The sequence below is a fragment of the Mustelus asterias genome, chromosome 5 (assembly GCF_964213995.1).
Source record: "Mustelus asterias chromosome 5, sMusAst1.hap1.1, whole genome shotgun sequence".
Classification (NCBI taxonomy): Eukaryota; Metazoa; Chordata; class Chondrichthyes; order Carcharhiniformes; family Triakidae; genus Mustelus; species Mustelus asterias.
This window is the reverse complement of record NC_135805.1, coordinates 147,718,519-147,738,799: the sequence shown is the minus strand read 5'-3', so window position 1 is coordinate 147,738,799 and position 20,281 is coordinate 147,718,519. Positions and strand designations below refer to the sequence as shown.

At 42.9% G+C, this 20,281-nt stretch overlaps 2 protein-coding genes and 1 pseudogene across 3 annotated transcripts in view; all 3 read right to left on the bottom strand.

The window, feature by feature from the left end:
• The window catches only part of LOC144494056 (ADP-ribosylhydrolase ARH1-like), a 50,577-nt pseudogene extending 49,771 nt beyond the window's left edge, over positions 1 to 806 (bottom strand).
• On the bottom strand, positions 176 to 19,911 carry LOC144493896 (uncharacterized). The gene is made up of 8 exons (XM_078213481.1): positions 19,358 to 19,911; positions 9,810 to 9,836; positions 8,179 to 8,469; positions 5,643 to 5,741; positions 3,652 to 3,679; positions 3,416 to 3,468; positions 1,078 to 1,115; positions 176 to 873 (listed from the first exon to the last, which is right to left on the bottom strand). Exons 1-8 carry the CDS (start codon positions 19,386 to 19,388, stop codon positions 850 to 852), a joined length of 591 nt encoding a protein of 196 aa, XP_078069607.1. The 5' UTR covers positions 19,389 to 19,911; the 3' UTR covers positions 176 to 849.
• The window catches only part of LOC144493892 (uncharacterized), an 86,534-nt gene continuing 85,704 nt past the window's right edge, over positions 19,452 to 20,281 (bottom strand). For both annotated transcript variants that reach the window (XR_013497805.1, XR_013497806.1), the window contains one exon: positions 19,452 to 19,555. The gene's annotated coding sequence lies outside the window, so the exon portion shown is untranslated. The remainder of the gene's footprint in view (positions 19,556 to 20,281) is intronic.

Sequence of the window (20,281 nt, the reverse complement as noted above, 5' to 3'; positions counted from 1 at the left end):
ATTTAATCTGATATTTGGAAAAGTTGTTTTTAAACATCTCTCTGCGGCTGTAGTAACAAACGACTTATATTGTTACAGAAAGCAGACTTTGTTGATACCTAATTCTTTAGAACGCTCCATTTTTGATAACAATGCAATTTCCTCCAACTTACAATTATGGAAACAAAACGTTCTTACTGAGAAAGATCTGTATTTTATTTTCAGTTTCAGTCAATTCTACATTCATATGGCGTCATATGCTTTTTTTATAATTATATGCTGCTGAAATTTAAAGGCCGATTATGACAACAGATTTCACAACATGCCGTGATTTGAACACATCAGTCTCAAGTATGTAACTGTGTGTAAATGTCTCCGTGTGCAAAGCATGCAATGCTATTCAGTCAGCGAGCAAAACACAATGTGGTTAAACAGTAGAATCTAAAAGTTTAGATTTCCATCTTTATCAGCGCGGTTTTAAGCAGATACTAGACAATGTACAGAAATGCAAATCTGGCGAGAGAATTCTCACACCGGTACTGAAAGCAAACTTATTTTGGTTCTTAAATTTGGCAATCAACTATTGCCAGATCTGGAACGCTTTTTTTAAACACTTTATCTAGCTTTTCAATCAGGCAGTCAAACGGGGTGGGTGATACACACGGTCAGGTTCTAGATCACGAAGGGCTCCAGCATTTGGCGGAAGAGACGATCTTGGTTCTCGGACCTACAAGTTGCAGAGATCAAGCAGCCGCTGATTAGAAATATGCTTTCTTTCTCAGGTGGCTATAAACGCCAGTCGGTCCGAATGACCAGACCAGCTTCATGCGGATTCAACACGTCCATGTGAAAATTTGCACACGCGAGCCTCTATGAAATTTCGGAAAATATAGTCTGCAAGGTGTAACCGGAGAAAATGAGAAAAAAAAGTATTTTGTTTAGTCTCTCTCCCTCTCTCTTGCAATTACCTGATTCAGCCTCTCCTCCTCAGTTAATCAATTTCAAATTATATAATAGCTTTCCCATCCAGTTCTACAAAAGGCATCTTATAGAATTTTGCACGGCAAGAACATAAGGGATGGTGGTTTGAGAGCTTACCATTGCGGTTGATGTGGGAGGATCGTTTACCTCTTCATCTGAAATTAAAAGAAAATATCGCTGTTAGATCAAGAGAGGCCTACTCTTGGGCCAATATTCGAGGTGATTGATTGTCAACTGGTTGTGCAAGACAAAATTGTCGTGTTTTGGCTGTCCATTCAAACTTTTGACTTATTAACAATTACAATAAAAACAAGAGTTAACGGGCGAAACATGTTTGATTGACAACAGGGCAGCAATCTTAAAGCTTTGAACTAAATTATAGGCACCAATCAATAACATACATTGTAGTTATATTATAAACAAAGTTGTCATAGAAAAATTGAATCTCTACAGTGCAGAAGGAGGCCATTCGGCCCATTGAGTCTGCAGCGACTCTCTGACAGTATCTTTATCAGACCCCGCCTTTTCCCTTTAACCCCATCCATTTACCATTCTAATAATTCTAACCCACAGATCTTTGGAGATGAAGGGGCAATTTAGCCTGACCAATGCACCTAACCTGTACATTTTCTGACACCAAGGGACAATTTTGCATGGCCAATCTACCTAACCTGCACATCTTGGGACACTAAGGGGCAGTTTAGCATGGCCAATTTTCCTAACCTGCACATCTTGGGATACTAAGGGATAATTTAGCATAGCCAATCGACCTAATCTGCACATTTTTTGACACTAAGGGACAATTTAGCATGGCCAACCTGCACATTTTGGGGCATTAACGGGCAAGTTAGCATGGCCAATTCACCTACCATGCACATCTTGGGGCACAAACGGAAAATTTAGCATGGCCAACCCATCTAACTTGCAAATCTTGGGATACTAAGGGGAAATTTAGCATGGCCAACCCACCTAACCTGCAAATTTTGGGATGCTAAGGGGCAATTTAGCATGTCCAATCCACCTAATCTGCACATTTTTGACATAAAGGGGGCAATTTAACATGGCCAATGTACCTAACCTGCACATTTTGGGACATTAAGGGGAAATTTAGCATGGCCAACCCACCTAGCCTGCACATCTTGGGATACTAAGGGGCAATTTAGAATGACCAATCCACCTAATCTGCACATTTTTGACACGAAGGGGAAAATTAGCATGGTCAATTCACCTAATCTGCACATTTTAGGATACTGAGGGGCAACTTAGCACGGCCAATCTACCTAACCTGCACACCTTTGGACACGAAGTGGCAATTTAACTTGGCCAATCCACCTAGCCTACAATCTTTGGACTATGGACTTCGGAATTTGGACTATTAGAAGATATAACATAGAACAGTAGAGCACAGAAAAAGGCCCTTCGACCCATGATGTGTTCCGAACATGACGCCAAATTAAACAAATCACTTCTGCCTGCCCTTGGTCCATATCCCTCTATTCCTTGCGTATTCATGTGGCTATCTGTAAGCACCTTAAATTCCCATAACGTATTTGCCTCCACCAGCACCCCTGACAACACGTTCCTACCACTTTCTGTATGGAGAACAATTTTGGCAAACTTGAAAACCACGTTGCGAAAATATAAATCTTCATTCAATGCCTTTTTAGTCACCTAGCCCAATGTGAGGAAACAAACTCATAGATGGAGTTTGGCACGCCCATCAATTTACAGCACTGTGTATCCCGCCTGTCCAGTTACAACTGTTGCTTTTATAGGAAGGTACGTGTGTTTGTATTACAAGTGACTCTCGTTTCCATAGTAATATTACATTCTTCCAACCACCGCCAAATTGAGGATAATTCAGTCACTGAAGAAAAGGACATTTGCCCCTATAACAATCATAACTGTTTCAGGTAGTTTTTATTTGAGTAAAGTTGCTCATGGAATAGATGGGATACAAATCTATCAAATCTGCCTCTTGTAAAATGTCGAGCCCCACTTCTGTCCCATTGTGTTCAAATGAACTAGATATCTGATGGTATAGATAGTTTAAAGTTTATTTTTTATTCTCACAAGTAGGCTTACATTACCACTGCAATGAAGTCAATGTGAAAATCCCGAATCTCCACACTCTGGCGAATTTAGCATGGCCAATGCATCCACCCAGCATGTCTTTCAGATTGTGGGAAGAAACTGGACCCACATCTTTGGACACTAATGGATACCGGGAGAACATGCAGACTCCACACAGTGGCCCATGCCAAGGTCACATTTTTGCTCCATACTACCTACAAAATTGTGAAATATTAATCTAAATCCGAAGATGAATGAACATTACAAATGTTAACTCAAGTTAATGAAATATTTGTTGTCATAGGAATCGTAAAAACAATAACAAACAATTAAAACAATCTTGACCACCAAAGCTTGTGACTAGCATCAATATTGCACTCACATGTGCCATCGTCTTCTTGATAAGGTCGAATGCCACCTCCGTTGGGTGCAGGTCTGTAAAGTAGGGACAATGAAAATCCATTATCCTTAAAGTAAGTCCTAACTAATGTTTACATATTTAACACGTAAGAAAATTAAAGTAAGGATTCACCGGGATTACGCATGATATTATTTTGTTACTGTATATTTACTGAATTTATGAATATGAACGTTAGATCTATCATCAAATATTCTCACCTCTCATTGAGTTGATTTCGCTTTTGTCCTGCCATAGACAGAGATGGAGAAACATGTTAACATTGAACCGTACAATTCCTGCAGTGTAGAAGGAAGCCATTCGGCCCATCGATCCTGCACCATCTCTCTGAAAGAGCACCTCACCTTCACAGCACCATGAGTGCCAACCACACTGCCATCATGATGCCATGTTGGTACATTTTCATTCATATTGTCCTACACTCATTGGTCTGAAGACACATGCTTGAGTGTGGATTGAAGTGATATGGGAAACTTTGTTGAGGCTCAGAAAAAGCAGCAAAATCAGTTATAGTGCTGAACAAGCTGGCCGTGCCAACTCAAGATAGGGAAGCGACCTGCTTCCATATTGCATGTCCTCCCCCTGCGTTTATGTTCACACTCCTTAGACAACTCCCAGAATTTAATTTTTCTGTGCTCAAATGGAAAGGAATTGGGTCCTGTGAAAAATTAAATTGCAAATTCATACTCATCATCCAGTTTTGACCATTTCACTAATATCTCTATTTTTACACCATACTGACATATACGGGTTCTCCCGTTAGAAATGTACTCAGTCCGAATCGGCATATCCACATTGTTGACTTAGATTTTCCGATTGCCGTTAAATTAATATAAAGCAACATTTCTGTCCCTTGACAGGAACAGTTACCCAATGGTTCGCACCCTGCTGCCTCACAGCACTAGCGACCCAGATTTGATTCTAGCTTTGGGTGACGATGTGTGTGGACTGTGTGCACATTCTCCCTGCGTCGGCGTGGGTTTCCTCTGGGTGTTCCTGTTTCCTCCCACTGTACAAAGATGTGCTGGGCAGGTGGATTGACCATAATAAATTTCCCTTTAGTGCACAAAGTCATTAATCACCCAGAGCTACTAGAGAGCTGGTACAGACTCGATGGACCGAATGACCTCATTCTGCATTTTAGAGTTGCCCCTTCGGTTAGCAAGGTGTGTAGGTTAGGTAGATTAGCCATGGGATAAGGCAGGGTGCTGGGTCTGTGTAAGATACTCAGTCATAGAGTCGGCACACATTCCATAGGCAGAATGGCCTTCTTCTGCACTGTAGCGATTCTATGGAACTCTCAGTGTCACTAGAAATGCATATTGGGAGGCGAGTTAGAGAATGCAACATTATCCTTTGAAGATGACGATAGCAAACATAGGCAATGTGCAAATTGAGAGAGCTGATTGGTGGTGATGCAACCTTAAGATCATCATACCTCTGTAGAGAGACAAGGTTGAGAAGAAGGGCCTTTAAGAGTAACCTCAGCTCGTATGGGAATTGAACCCATGCTTTGGGCGTTGCTCTGTAACATGGATTCTTCATTTAGTCAACGGAGCTAACCGACCTCCACATGCCAAGTATGGTTCCCATGCCATCAAATGACTGGAGGGTATAACAGGCTGCTAATGTGTGAATACCTTTCAGGTGTCAATTCCCAAGACATAATGTCTTTAAAAGGAAAGTGCTTTTGAGTTACATTTGTAAAGCAAAGCCTTTCAATTCAGGCACAAAGCGATCATCAATATTTCTACAGTTGTTTCCCGAGCTAAGGTACTCAAAGAATCCCTACAGTGAAGAAGGGGATCATTCAGCCTATTGGGTCTGGACCAGCCACAATCCGACCCAGGCCCCATCCCATAACTCGATGCATTTACCCTTCCGACAGTCAGGAGCAATTTAGCTAGGCCAATCCACCTAACCCGCATGTCTTTGGACTGCGGCAGAAAACCGGAGCACCCAGAGGAAGTCCACACAGACACAGGGAGAATGTGCAAACTCTACACAGACACTGACACAAGCTGGGAATCGAACCCGGGTCCCTGGAGCTGTGAGGCAGCAGTGCTAACCACTGTGCCCCCGTGCTACCGTAAATGCTGCATTGCATTTGGTGTCTTTCTGCAAGGTCACACCAGGATTTGGACCACATCAAAAAATACAAAAATGCAATTTTCTGGCCAAAATTACTCACCACGCTTGATGATGAAGCAAATAACAAACACCACAATCAGTAAAACGATGATCAAGGCCGCACATCCCAGACCAATGTACAGCGATTTATTGTGTCCACCTATTCATGGTAAAAGACAACAGATGAGTAAGAATTAATCAGCAAAAATGGAAGGTCAACATTTTCAGCATTGAACAACCTAAATGATATTGACATGTTTGAATCGCACCACAACAAGTGATGATCTTTGATTCTATGGTGAAAATAACATCAGGGAATTTCAGCTCGTTACATTATGTTGCATTAAATATCGACATCCAGTACTTCACTGCAAAGTGCTGCGTTCAAATAATGATGGTATGTATAAGAGTACGATGGGATCTGGAATAACCTCAATGTCTCCCATATACCAACACTGTGACGATACTGCGCCTTTAAGAAATGTATTTTTAAAATCATGTTCGCTGCAGTTTGTGAGCAGCTTTGTGTTTTTTGATTGTTACCAAATTTGTCTGCTTAGAAGCTTTTTTATTGCTTCTTAAATTATTTAAACGGGGTTTTGTTCATTTTTAATCTGGGCCGAATGGGATGTCCTGGAGTTTTATAGGTTTACGGCCCTTTTGAATGGTTAGGGGGAAGAATGATTGACAGGTTAGTTGACCAGTTTCCTGTAAGTTTTGTCTGCTGGCTGCTGTTTTTGGTTAGAAAGTGTTTTGATTCCAGACTAAAAAGGCAATATTTCTGTGCCTCTCTCCCTGATTATCATAAATTCTGCTGGCTAGCTGGAAGCAGGTCTTCTTGCCTTCCTGGGGTCAAAATTATGCTATTGGTGGTTTGCTGGCTAGTAACTAGTGACAAGGGTTTCTTTTGCCTCTTGCGGTGGTTTGCTGGCTAAACGTTTGAGGGCAGTAGTGGCATTATACCTACCTCTGCTGAAAGTTACAAGGCTGGAAAGTCAGCGTTTCAAATCTCCAACTAAAGGACTAAGTTCCAGTATCACATGAGCATTTTTATTTTCTGTGCTAAACTTGCGGCAGGGTTTTATTTATGAGGAGGGTTTTTCTTTTGCATATGAACAGTGCATTTAGTTGTTAAGGTTTATGCAATACCTTGGTTTTTTTTCTTGTTTCTTATTTTCACAATCTATTGTTAATTTTCTTCCTATGTGTTAACTGTATTCGTAAATGAACTTTGTTTGATTAAAGCTCCCCAGTGGGTCACTTGAACTATACCTGAATTGAAACATCTCATGCTTACACTTGTCAAATTCAAATTGCATAGTTTATGGTCTAGGCTGACTTCATAATCTATCTTGGGTGTTCTGGCCTGGATTATAATAATATAAACATTCAACTATAAGAAGCAGTCTATACTATAAGAACGTCGACACTCAAGTGGCCATGCAACTTTATTGCATACGGGCGGAATTTTACTGGCACGTCCACCCGTGTTCCATGCGATCCAGCCCAAAGCCAATGGAGAATGCCGTTCTCCGAGATTCGCCGGCCCCCAGAATCGGGGCCGGCATGCCGGCAACATTCCGGCCGTAATTGATTGATTCTTAAACCTATTTGCTGCCAATTTGAGAGCGTGCACATTACACTTTGCACACCTTCAACTCCGCCAGTCCAGGGGTTTAGTAACATACATCAACATATACAATTTGACCACAGAGATAAAAATAAATCTACGAAGGAAGAGGAAGGTCTGTGGACATTTCTCCAAGAAGCTCAGCACAAAAAAAAGTCATGGATAATCCTCGAGCAACGAAAGTGACGCACCACATGGTCCCCAATAGATATGAGGAAAAGTCATGCCAATTTGCCTAAATACGATAATCATTGATTTGCAACTGGAGAATGATCCACTGTGAAGAAATGAGGTGCGCTTTCGTGACCCAGAATGAGCGCTCAAACCCTGTGCCAATGGGTGACATGCAAGCATGATTTGGAATGGTTCGTTCTGGAACCTATTCCAGCATTCCTTGGATCGGTTGTTTTATGAAATGATGTCTTATATTACCGCAGCAAATGACAGAGTTAAAGATGTGTTTTTCACTTTGAGTAACGTGCACAACGTGTTCCGCAGAGACATAAAGACAGGATAGGTTATGCACCGGGCAATTATTTTTAAGTGCGCTATCTGCGTTTTTATAAGGGGCTTTTCTGTCACTTAAGGAAACCCAAGGCGGTGATTTTACTGTTAGGAGGAGGTGCACAATCTCACCAGTACCTCCTGACAATCCAATGGCATTATATGACATCAGCTTGTAACGCAATGTAACACAATTAGAATCTAATCTGAGAGGAACAATACTTATTTTTTGCATAAAACTGCAGAAGACCGGGGAATAAAAATGATGATTTCCGTGTTGTTGGACCATATTACGCTGCCAATGCTACCCGAAGAAATATTTGAGGAAGTTGCTCGGCAGATCAATATCCAAACGTCAGAGCAATTCCCCCTGACATATTCTTTGGGTCAATATCATCTAGAATTTGTTGAGCATCCATGAATTGATTTAATTAAATAGGCGAAATCAGGTTTGATATTTTACCTGCAATATGTATCTGAACGGGCTCACTCTCATCTGACATTATCCATTCGTTATTCCTAAAATCCAGACATTGGCACGTATAATTTCCCCCTTTGACCACATCAAGCGAATAAACGCAATGTTTCTTGCAATTTTCTTCAGGACAATCCTTATAAATCGTTTCCTTCGAATTGTAAAAATATTGTATCCTTGTGACAGGACACTGACAGCGACAATTCAATTTTATTTTCTCTCCAGCAACAATCTTCGTTTTGGGTGGACTCACGGATAAGTCTGGTTTTGGTAAATGACCTGAGGAATACACATTTTACACAGTTTGTACAAGGAAACCAATCTACTTGATAAACTAACTTTGGGGTGGCAAGTTGCCTCACAGCGCCAAAGACCCAGATTCGATTCCGGCCTTGGGTGACTGTGCAGTTTGCCCGTCCTCCCCGTGTCTGCATGGGTTTCATCCAGGTGCTCTGGGTTCTCCACACAGTCCAATGATGTTCAGGTTAAGTGGATTGGCCAAGCTACATTGTCTCTTAGGTGGATTGGCCATGCTAAATTGCTCCTTATTGCCCGAAAATGTGCAGGTTAGGTGGATTGGCCATGCTAAATTGCCCCCAATTGTCCAAAGATGTGCAGGTTAGGCGGCTTGGCCATGCTAAATTGCCCCCTAGTTTCCAAAGATGTGTAGCTCAGGTGCATTGACATGTTAAATTGGCCTTTGGTGTCCAAAAAATGTGCACTTTAGGGGGATTAGCGGGGTAAATACGTGGGACTGCAGAGATAGCTCTTTGGCCGGATGCTCTGTTGGGTAGTCGGCGCAGACTCGATGGTCTGAATGGTCTCCTTCTGCACTGGAGAGATTGTATGATTCTGTGAACTTATACAACCACTTTAGTAATATGCCACCCCCAAATGAAATAACACAAATGCTGGAAGATAGCGTGCTCAACGTTTAATGTTCCAATTAATTTATTTCTCTTAAATAAGCACATAAGTTTTTTTTTGTTACGAGTGGAACCGTTCTACGAAATTTCAAATAATAGAATATGATGTCTGATGACAACAGGACAAATTTGAAACATCACAGTTCTCATGTGGTTAGTTATGGATAATGCGGGGTAGTGCAATATAAAGAAGATGGGAGAAGACTCTATCGCTCAGAAAAAAAAGATGGTTTGCAGAGAGAAGCAAAACACAAAATAAAGTAAGGACCACTGCAGCAGGCACAGTAGTTAGTACTGCTGCCTCACAGCTCTCGGGACCTGGGTTCGATTCCCGGCTTGGGTCACTCTCTGTGTGGAGTCTGCACGTTCTCCCTGTGTCTGCGTGGGTTTCCTCTGGGTCCTCAGGTTTCCTCCTACAGTCCAAACATGTGCAGATTTGGTGGATTGGCCACGCTTGGATTGGCCCATGAGTGCCAGGGGGATTAGTGGGGTTAATAAGTGGAATTATGGGGATAGAGCTTGTTAAAGGTACAGTCTCAATGGGCTGAATGGCCTTCTTTAGCACTGCAGGTATTCTATTCTTATTCTATGAACAGCGGTGTACAGTAAAGTCTAGATTAGATTAATTCGAGTTGGTGCTAGTCAACCTTCTGCATTATTGAAAATAATTTCATTTTAACCTCGTATACTCACTTGCTTCGAACGACGCACTGAGTTGAACTGGAAGAAACAGAGTCAGAAAATTAAAATAGCATTAATGAAGCTGAAAATAAGTTCCAGAACACTTTCCAATTTGAAGAAGTCTCTGTGAATCCGGGGAATAATGCAGAGGCTGTGGGGGCGAAGGAGAGATTATTGGAGTGGGGTTGAGATGGGGGTGCGTTGCTTTCTGAACAAGGTGATACCTAACAGAAATAACGGTTTAAAAGTCAAGGTTTTTCGGGCGAATGGATGGGATAATGAATTGAAAGTTGCTCCCTTGTAAACCACATTAGCAGGCAAAAGCTGTTTGGGGCCAGTTCCACGGCAATATTTAGCGAGGGTATCTCAGGTCCGATGTCAGTGATGTTGTTAATTGCTGTCTCTGGCTCGCAACAGAAAGTGAAAACAAATGGAGAGGCGGTACTGGAGTTATTAAAAGAGCGAGGTGGAGGGTGGCGGCAATCTTCTTTCCTATTCTGGGACTATTTTTTAAAAAATCATTCGTGGGATACACGTGTCGCTGCCTGGCCAGCATTTATTGCCCATCTCTAGTCGCCCTTGAACTGATTGGCTTGCGACATTCTACAGGGCAGTTGAGAAGCAATCACAATTCTGTGGCTCTGGGGTCACATGTAGGCCAAACAAGGTAAGGATAGCAGACTTCGTCCCCGAATGGACATCAGTGAATCAGGGTGGACAAGCCTACAAGAGGAGAGGCTGTACTTGATCTGATACTGACCAATGAACCTGGACAAGTGTCAGATCTCTCAGTGGGAGAGCATCTTGGGGATAGCGATCATAACACTATCTCCTTTATGCTTGCATTGGAAAAAGAGAGGATCAGGCAAGCGAGGAAAGCGTTTATATGGAGTAAGGGGAAATATGAATACATAAGGCAGCAAATTAGAGGAGTAAATTGGAAGGAGGTATTCTCGGTGTTGTGAGACTTCTTACTGAGTTCTACAGGACAACGTTCCGAGCAGGCAGAGAGGAGTTGGTAGGTTAAAGGAACCGTGGTGCACGAAAGCTGTGCGGGACCTAGTCACGAAGAAAAGGAAAGCGTACAAAAGGTTCAGAAAGCTTGGCAAAGATAGGGATCTAGATGAGTACACGGCTTGCAGGAAGGGACTAAAGAAGGAAATTAGGAGAGCCAGAAGGGGTCACGAGAAGGCCTTGGCAGGTAGGATGAAGGAAAACCCTAAGGCGTTCTATAAATATGTGAAGAGTAAAAGGATGAGACATGAAGGAATAGGGCCTATAAAAGGTGAAGGCGGGAAAATCTGTATGGAACCAGTAGAGATGGCAGAGGTGCTTAATGAGTATTTTGCCTCGGTTTTCACAGAGGAGAAGGACCTGGGTGGATGTACTGCGGGCCTTGCGGTGGACTGAAAAGATTGAATATGTGGATTTTAACAAAGAGGTTGTGCTGGAATCTTTGAATGGCATCAAGATAGATAAGTTGCGGGTCCAGATGGGGTGTACCCCAGGTTACTGTGGGAGGTGAGGGAAGAGAGTGCAGAGCCAATAAGGTCCCCCATGCAAGGCTTCTTTGCTCGTCGATGGAGATGGGATAGGTGCTGGAGGATTGGAGGATTGCGGATGTGGTTCCTATTTTCAAGAAGGGGAATAGGGTTAGCCCAGGAAATTACCGACCAGTGAGTCTAACCTCAGTGGTTGGCAAGCTGATGGAGAAGATCCTGAGGGACAAGATTTATGAGCATTTAGAGAGGTTTAGTATGCTTAAGAATACTCAGCATGGCTTTGTCAAAGGCAGATCGTGCATAACGAGCCTGGTGGAGTTCTTCAAAAATGTGACTAAACACATTGACGAAGGGAAAGCGGTAGATGTGGTTTATATGGATTTTAGCAAGGCGTTCAATAAGGTCCCCCATGCAAGGATTCTAGAAAAAGTGAGAGGGCATAGGATCCAAGGTGCTGCTGCCCTGTGGATCCAGAACTGGCTTGCCCATAGACGGCAGAGAGTGTGTATAGATGGGTCTTTTTATAAATGAAGATCAGTCACCAGTGGTGTGCCCCAGGGATCTGTTCTGGGACCCTCGCTGTTTGTCATTTTCATAAATGACCTGGACGAGGAAGTGGAGGGATGGGTTGGTAAGTTTGCCGACGACACGAAGGTTGGTGGGGTTGTTGATAGTCTGGAGGGATGTCAGAAGTTACAGAGGGACATAGATAGGATGCAAGACTGGGTGGAGAAGTGGCAGATGGACTTCAACCCAGATAAATGCGTAGTGGTCCATTTTGGCAGGTCAAATGGGATGAAGGAGTACAATATAAAGGGAAAGACTCTTAGTACTGTAGAGGATCAGAAGGACATTGGGGTCCGGGTCCATAGGACTCTAAAATCGGCCCCGCAGATGGAGGAGGTGGTTAAGAAGGCGTATGGTGTGCTGGCCTTTATCAATCGAGGGATTGAGTTTAGGAGTCCGGGGATAATGGTGCAGCTATATAAGACCCTCGTCAGACCCCACTTGGAGTACTGTGCTCAGCTCTGATCGCCTCATTACAGGAAGGATGTGGAAAAGATTGAAAGGGTGAAGAGGAGATTTACAAGGATGTTGCCTGGATTGAGTGGCATGCCTTATGAGGATAGGCTGAGGGAGCTCTGTCTTTTCTCCTTGGAGAGACGTAGGATGAGAGGAGACCTAATCGAGGTATATAAGATGTTGAGAGGCATAGAGGTGGACTCTCAGAGGCTTTTACCCAGGGTGGAAATGGCTGCTACGGGAGGACACAGGTTTAAGGTGCTGGGGGGAATGTTAGGGGTAAGTTTTTCACACAGAGGGTGGTGGGCGAGTGGAATCGGCTGCCGTCAGTGGTGGTGGAGGCAAACTTAATAGAATATTTTAAGAGACTCCTGGATGAGTACATGGGACTTAATAGGATGGAGGGTTATAGGCAGGCCTAAAAGGTAGGGATATGTTCGGCACAACTTGTGGGGCCGAAGAGCCTATTTTGTGCTGTAGTTTTTCTATGCTTCTATGTTTCTAACTGCATGGACACTCAAGTGTTCAAGTAGAACCTGATGGTAGAGAAATAGGCTAATTCCTTCAGGTCGATTAACTTCCTTCTCCCCTTTCCCTTGCAGCAAAAGCAAACAAGAAACTCTACACCATCCAGGAGACAGCAGTCCCAACTGATTGGCAGCCCCGCTACAGACGTTCACTCCCTCCACACTGATGTATAACAGCGGCAGTGCGCAAGATGCACTGCACGAAGTCACTGAAGTTCGTTCGATGCCACCTTTCAAACCCACAACCACTTCCAACTAGAAGGACAAGTACAGCAAACACATAGGAACTCCACCACCCGGAAGTTCCCCCTCAAAGCCACTCATCATCCTGGCTTCGAAACAGCAACATGGAAATAGAAACACATAAAATAGGAGTACTAGGAGGCCATTTGGCCCTTCAAGCCTCCTCCATCATTCATTACGATCATGGCTGATCACCTAACTCAATAGCCTAGTCCTGCTTTCTGCCCATAACCTTTGATCTCACTCATCCCAAGTGCTATATTCAGCCGTCTCTTGAATACATTCTATGTTTTGGCATCAACTACTTCCTGTGGTAATGAATTCCACAGGCTCAATATTCTTTGGATGAAGAAATGTCTCTTCACCTCCGTCCTAAATGGTCTAGCCTGAATCCTCAGACTGTGACCCCTGGTTCTTGACTCCCTGACCATCGGGAATATCCTCCCCTTGCATCTACCCTGTCTAGTCCTGTTAGAATTTCATAAGTCTCTATGAGATCCCCCGCATGTCATCTGAACTCCAGTGAAAGCAATCCCAACCTAGTCAATCCCTCCTCATGCATCAGTCCCTCCATCCCCGGAATCAGCCTGGTAAAACTTCACTGCACTCCCGCGAGAGCAAGAATATCCTTCCTCAGAAAAGGAGACCAAACTGCACACAATACTCTTTAGTATTATATCGCCATTCTTTCACTATCACTGGGTCAAAATCATCGAGCGCCCATTCTACCAGTACTGTGGGAGCACGACTTCGCGTTGGCAGCAGTGGTTCAAGAAAGCCGTTCACCGCCACCCTCGCAAAGACAATTCGGGATCGAAACCATAAAATATGTTAGCCATGGTTGCCAGATTCAGACCTACTTGTTTCGTCATTTAACTAAAATGAATGTGCATTCCATTTTCTGGCAATTCCCAAAACCTTTGAATGGAAAAGCATAAACCTGAAGTACGTGAAAAGGTAAAGATTAGCGAGGACATATTTGGTCAATTGTAGGCTTATGCAGGAGAATGCCTAGTGGAGACCAGACTAATTAGAACACATGGAACAATGCATTTGTATCTGTTTGTCGGGAAGCAAACCTGCCAGAAATATGAGGGAATCATCCGACTAGTAAAATAATGACGAACAGAAAGAAATTACTATTTACAAAGAGGTAGGACTGGAAAAATATAATCGCTCTGAATGTTAATTCATCCATTACAACAGATGAGCGTATCCCAGAGTGCTGAAGGAGGTGACAATGGAGGTATTGATTACAATTATTACAAATTGATTGGCTGCGTGATTTTCCTCCGGCTGCTCTGGTTTCCTCCCACAGTCCAAAAGGCGTTCTGGTTAGATCCATTGGTCATGATACATTTTCTCTCAGTATATCTGAACAGGCGCCAAAGTGTGGCGACTAGGGGATTTTCATAATAACTTCATTGCAGTGTTAACGTAAGCCTACTTGTGATACTAAAACAATTGATAACAATAATAAAAAATCTATGAAGCTTCCTGAAGATGGAAATTAGCCAATGGGAAACGATATTTAAGAAGAGAGGCAGAGGAGATAATGGGCACCAGTCTTGTTTGTTTAATGTCGGTATTTGGGAATTACTCAAATCCAATTCAAAGTGTGTGATAACTGGACGTGTTGGGAAATTATATGACAGGTAGAGTCAAAAGGAATTTACTAAATGCACGTTTGATAAAAATATTGGCCTTTTTGGGGATGTTATTTGTGATAGTACGTATTTCGATTTTCAGGTCGTTTTCGGTAGGGTTACACCAGGTTAGTCTGCAAATTAGTACGTGGGATTGAGGGTAATGTATTGCCATTCATTTAGAATTGCTTAACATAAAAACAGAGCCTGGAAACAACCGTGTCATTCTCAGGGTGGCAAGCTCTTGCTAATGGCATACCACACGAATCACTACTTGGGTTTCAACTGTTCCGTAAAAAATATTAGGTTGCAGGGAATATGTGTGATGTTTCCAAATTTGCCGGCGCCACTAAACTATGTGTTAACATACGCTGTGAGTAATATGCCAGGAGAATCGAAGGAAAATTTGTATTGGTACGAGAAGAGGCAAGTACATGGGTGGCACAGTGGTTAGCAATACTGCGTCACAGCACTAGGGACCCGAGCTCGCTTCCCGGCTTGGGTGGAGTTTGTCTGTGCGGAGTTTGCACGTTCTCCCTGTGTGTGTGTGGGTTTCCTGCGGGTGCTCCGGGTTCCTCCCACCGACCAAAGATGTGCGAGTTAGGTGGATTGGGCATGATAAATTGTCCATCAGTCTCAGGGGGATTAGCAGGGTAAATATATGGGGTTGCAGGGGCCTGGGTTGGTGCAGGCTCGATGGCCTCCTTCTGCACTGATGGGATTCTATGACAAATAGAATATGACATGAAAACGTGTGCTGATATCAACTTTGGTGCAAAACCAACGGGGAAGAAAAGTATGTCTTAAATTAAGAGATAGATAATTGTTGATGTGAAAAGCGAGCAACTTGCCCCGAATAAAATATTTCAAGTAGATGCAGGAGGCAAATAAGAAGTTAAATGCTATTTTGGCCTTCATCATTCCAGGATTTGAGTACAGGAGTGAAGATGTCTTGTTGCAATTGCATACAGCCTTGGTGAGGCCGCATTCTGATTGTTGTGCAGCGTTTTGCATCCTTATCTGAGGGAGGATAGATATCCCATCGAGAGGGTGCAATGGACGTTCGCCAAATTATTCTCTGGAATTGTTTCAAGAGGAGAGTGAGGAAACTGGGCCTATTATCTCTCGTATATCGAAGAATGAGAGGCGATCTCAATGGATCCTCCACAATTCTTACAGGGAATCGCAGGAATGAGATGGATAGGTGTTGTGCTCCGGCTGGACAGTCGATAAAGATGGTACACAGTCTCAGTATATGGACAGGCCATTTAAAACTGCGATGAGGAGATATGTAGTCACTCAGAGGGTGGTTACTACTTGGAATTCTTTGAAGGGCTGTAGGAACTCAGTAACTCAAAGCAGAAGGTTCCCAGCCATGCCTCCCACATTTATGTCAATATCATTACACATGCAACAACAAGACCGCAATGCTGAATCCTGTGAAGCATTTGTCGAATCGCAAAAAAAAGTTCCACAGAGTTCCTTTGCTTCCTGATCGGTGGGACGAACGTCCTAATCTGTTCATATTTCCCATGCCCCTGTGTTACTCTGAGCGTAAAACGCCAGTTTCGATTTTTCATTGGCTGTTGACCTCGTCAAATTTAGAGAGATGAACATTCCCCCCAAAAATCCCCAATAAATAAAGAAGTTAAACATTTGAGATAGGAAGCCACTTTATGACAGTAAAATAAAAACAAAAATGAGAAGTAGATAATACAGAGAAAAACAGCGGTCTCAACAGAGAAGTGGAATTCTTGTTTTCAGTTGATGACTTCCATCGTGTCTGGAAGATCTATGAGAAAAGCAGCTCCTGATAGGGGAGAGAAGGGAATGGACACTCTCCTAATTGGCTCCCTTACCGCTCTGATGATTAATCACCCCCCACTACCAATATACCATTCACCATCTATCATAGCTGTACATAATTGCCTGGAAGTTATAATATAGAATGGAAGCATTCGGCTTCCAGATTTACGCAAGCCTAATTCTCGATGGACGCAACCTGCCAACGTCTTTTATTTGATGCTTTGAACCAAACTTTTAATTTCCAGCTCCCTCTTGTGATTCTATTCGTGATCATCTTTCATTCTCCCTGACGCCTGGAAATATTTCATGCCATGTCTAAACTGCGAAGCACCTTCATAGACATATACATACAACACACACACTCAACCACACGCATAACAACACACACACAACAACACATACACACACAACCACACACTCAACCACACACACTCACACACAGGCATACACACACACACACTCACAAACACACGCACAACACACACAGCCACACACTCAACCACACACACACACACACACACACAACGACACACACACAAAACAACACGCACACACACAAAACCACACACTCAACCACACACACAACCACACACACACACAAACGCACACACAACCAAACACACAGCCAACGCCCCCACACCCCCCCCTCTCTCTCTCTCTCACACACACACGACTTCTCTTCCAAAACTAATTTCGTTCTCTCTCAGCAAATGTGAGTTATGTCTATCTTTTCGGATCACATCAAAAATCCCTGTCTTTATATGCCTTCGGATTATCTGCTGCAATCTTTTATCCACACTGTGTGCCAACCCCTGTGTCTCTGCTTAACCATGATGTGGCGATGCCGGCGTTGGACTGGGGTAAACACAGTAACAGTTTTAACAACACCAGGTTAAAGTCCAACAGGTTTATTTGCTAGCAAATACCATTAGCTTTCGGAGCGCTGCTCTTTCGTCAGATGGAGTGGAAATCCTTCGTCAGATGGAGTGGATTTCCACTCCATCTGACGAAGGAGCAGCGCTCCGAAAGCTAATGGTATTTGCTACCAAATAAACATAGAACATAGAACAGTAGAGCACAGAACAGGCCCTTCGGCCCACGATGTTGTGCCGAGCTTTATCTGAAACCAAGATCAAGCTATCCCACTCCCTATCATCCTGGTGTGCTCCATGTGCCTATCCAATAACTGCTTAAATATTCCTAAAGTGTCTGACTCCACTATCACTGCAGACAGTCCATTCCACACCCCAACCACACTCTGCGTAAAGAACCTACCTCTGATATCCTTCCTATATCTCCCACCATGAACCCTATAGTTATGCCCCCTTGTAATAGCTCCATCCACCCGAGGAAATAGTCTTTGAACGTTCACTCTTTCTATCCCCTTCATCATTTTATAAACCTCTATTAAGTCTCCCCTCAGCCTCCTCCGCTCCAGAAAGAACAGCCCTAGCTCCCTCAACCTTTCCTCATAAGACCTACCCTCCAAACCAGTCAGCATCCTGGTAAATCTCCTCTGCACTCTTTCCAGCGCTTCCACATCCTTCTTATAGTGAGGTGACCAAAACTGCACACAATATTCCAAATGTGGTCTCACCAAGGTCCTGTACAGTTGCAGCATAACCCCACGGCTCTTAAACTCCAACCCCCTGTTAATAAAAGCTAACACACTATAAGCCTTCTTCACAGCTCTATCACTTGAGTGACAACCTTTAGAGATCTGTGGATATGGACCCCAATATCTCTCTGTTCCTCCACAGTCTTCAGAACCCTACCTTTGACCCTGTAATCCACATTTAAATTAGTCCTACCAAAATGAATCATCTCACATTTATCAGGGTTAAACTCCATTTGCCATTTTTCAGCCCAGCTTTGCATCCTATCTATGTCTCTTTGCAGCCTACAACAGCCCTCCACCTTATCCACTACTCCGCCAATCTTGGTGTCATCAGCAAATTTACTGATCCACCCTTCAGCCCCCTCCTCTAAGTCATTAATAAAAATCACATAGAACAGTACAGCACAGAATCTGTTGGACTTTACCCTGGTGTAGTTAAACCTTTTCCTCTGCCTAACCCCCATTATTAATCCCTTTGCCTTACACTGCCCATTTCCCTCTAATGATGATATTTTAATGACGGATGCTATTCAACCATCCATTTTATTCTAACACTGTTTTTGCTTATATATGTTTTTTATATCTGGCAACACCTGAGCTGACGATAATCCTTTCTCTTGAAGGTTCAATTTCAAACCCTTCTCCACAGATTCTGCTTTCATCAGTTTTGCTTTGAGCCACTTAGGTAGTTAACTGTGTCCCCATTTATTCCTTTTTTCATTATAGGTAATCCCAATGTGATTTTTTTTATTTCTTCTCTTCCCCGTCTTTTAAGTGTATTAACGTTTCAGGAAGGAGCTGAAATCGTCTGCTCATGTTGATCAGGTTAAGATACCAAAGCAATTCATTCGCTCATGCCATGTTATTTGTGTTCAGCAATTTCTTTCAATTTTAACAAATAAAACTACTACTTTCGCATGTAAAAGATAAATGTGGCAAGCCGCGCCCTGCTCACATTATTCCTTAATTTTAGTCGTTCTCTCTTTCTGCTGAAGCTCTTTTTTGGAACAAAACATCCCTGTCTTCATATGTCTTCGGATTACCTGCTGCAACCTTCTATTCACACTGTATGCCAATCCCCTGTGCCTCTGCCTAACCCCCATTAACAATCTCTTTGCCTTACACTGCCCATTTCCCTCGAATGATGATGTTTTAATCCGGCGGATAAACTGCGAACGCATAGATTTGTACTCACCGACCCACAGAAGAACTGAGAAAGTAAGCATTTCCCTTTGCCAAGGAGCGTCGCGTTAATGTTGGGAATTGCCGAAATAGATGTTTGCCTTCTTGTCTGGATTGGAGAAAGCGGAAGCTCCTCAGGCTGTTGTTACAGTAACCGATTTTGCAACACCCGTTTCCACGTACAGCAGAACGGCGAAAACATGAGTTATCACTAAGGGACAAACACCATGTGAAGCGTCAGCACAGGGGTGCGGCAATGAAGACAAGTATGATTGAGGAATCTGACAATCAGCGTCTTTAAACATTGTCATAGAATTGTAATTCAAGTCAGATAACCATACAGAAGCTGCCGCCACCTCCGTAACATGATGCCCATATCGAACACTTTGCTTCAATGATACTGAACATGCCAACCAAATGTTCTGTACATTTGAACTTTTAAACAATCTAATCAAATAAATGAGTATGAATGGACGGAGAAACATGACCCAAACTCGACATTTCCAGTTCCATATCATCTTCATTATACACTGAGGTTGCTTCGATGTGTTTACATATTTGCATTGTAATTTTATAGCATTGTGTGATGACAGTGCAACTGCCGAGCGATATTGTCTATTGAGTAATAAATAACTGCGCATGCTGCATTAAACATGAAGATTTTGTGATATGAAATAAACTTCTGTTTCGGCGAGATAACCATTTAAAAGGAACTCAATTTCCAGGGGCTAGTTAGTGCATTATTTTACAAATCGTTCATCACTGATACTGATCTATTGCATTTTTTGGACCAAGTTCAGCAAGCAATGCAATGAATCTGAAGAGGGTTGCTCGTTCTGACAATCCATTTTGACTAATTTTAATCAATGCCAAATATGCACTCTTTAAAAAAAAACATTGATACAGCCTCAGTGACTAGAACTTTTTTAATATTCGT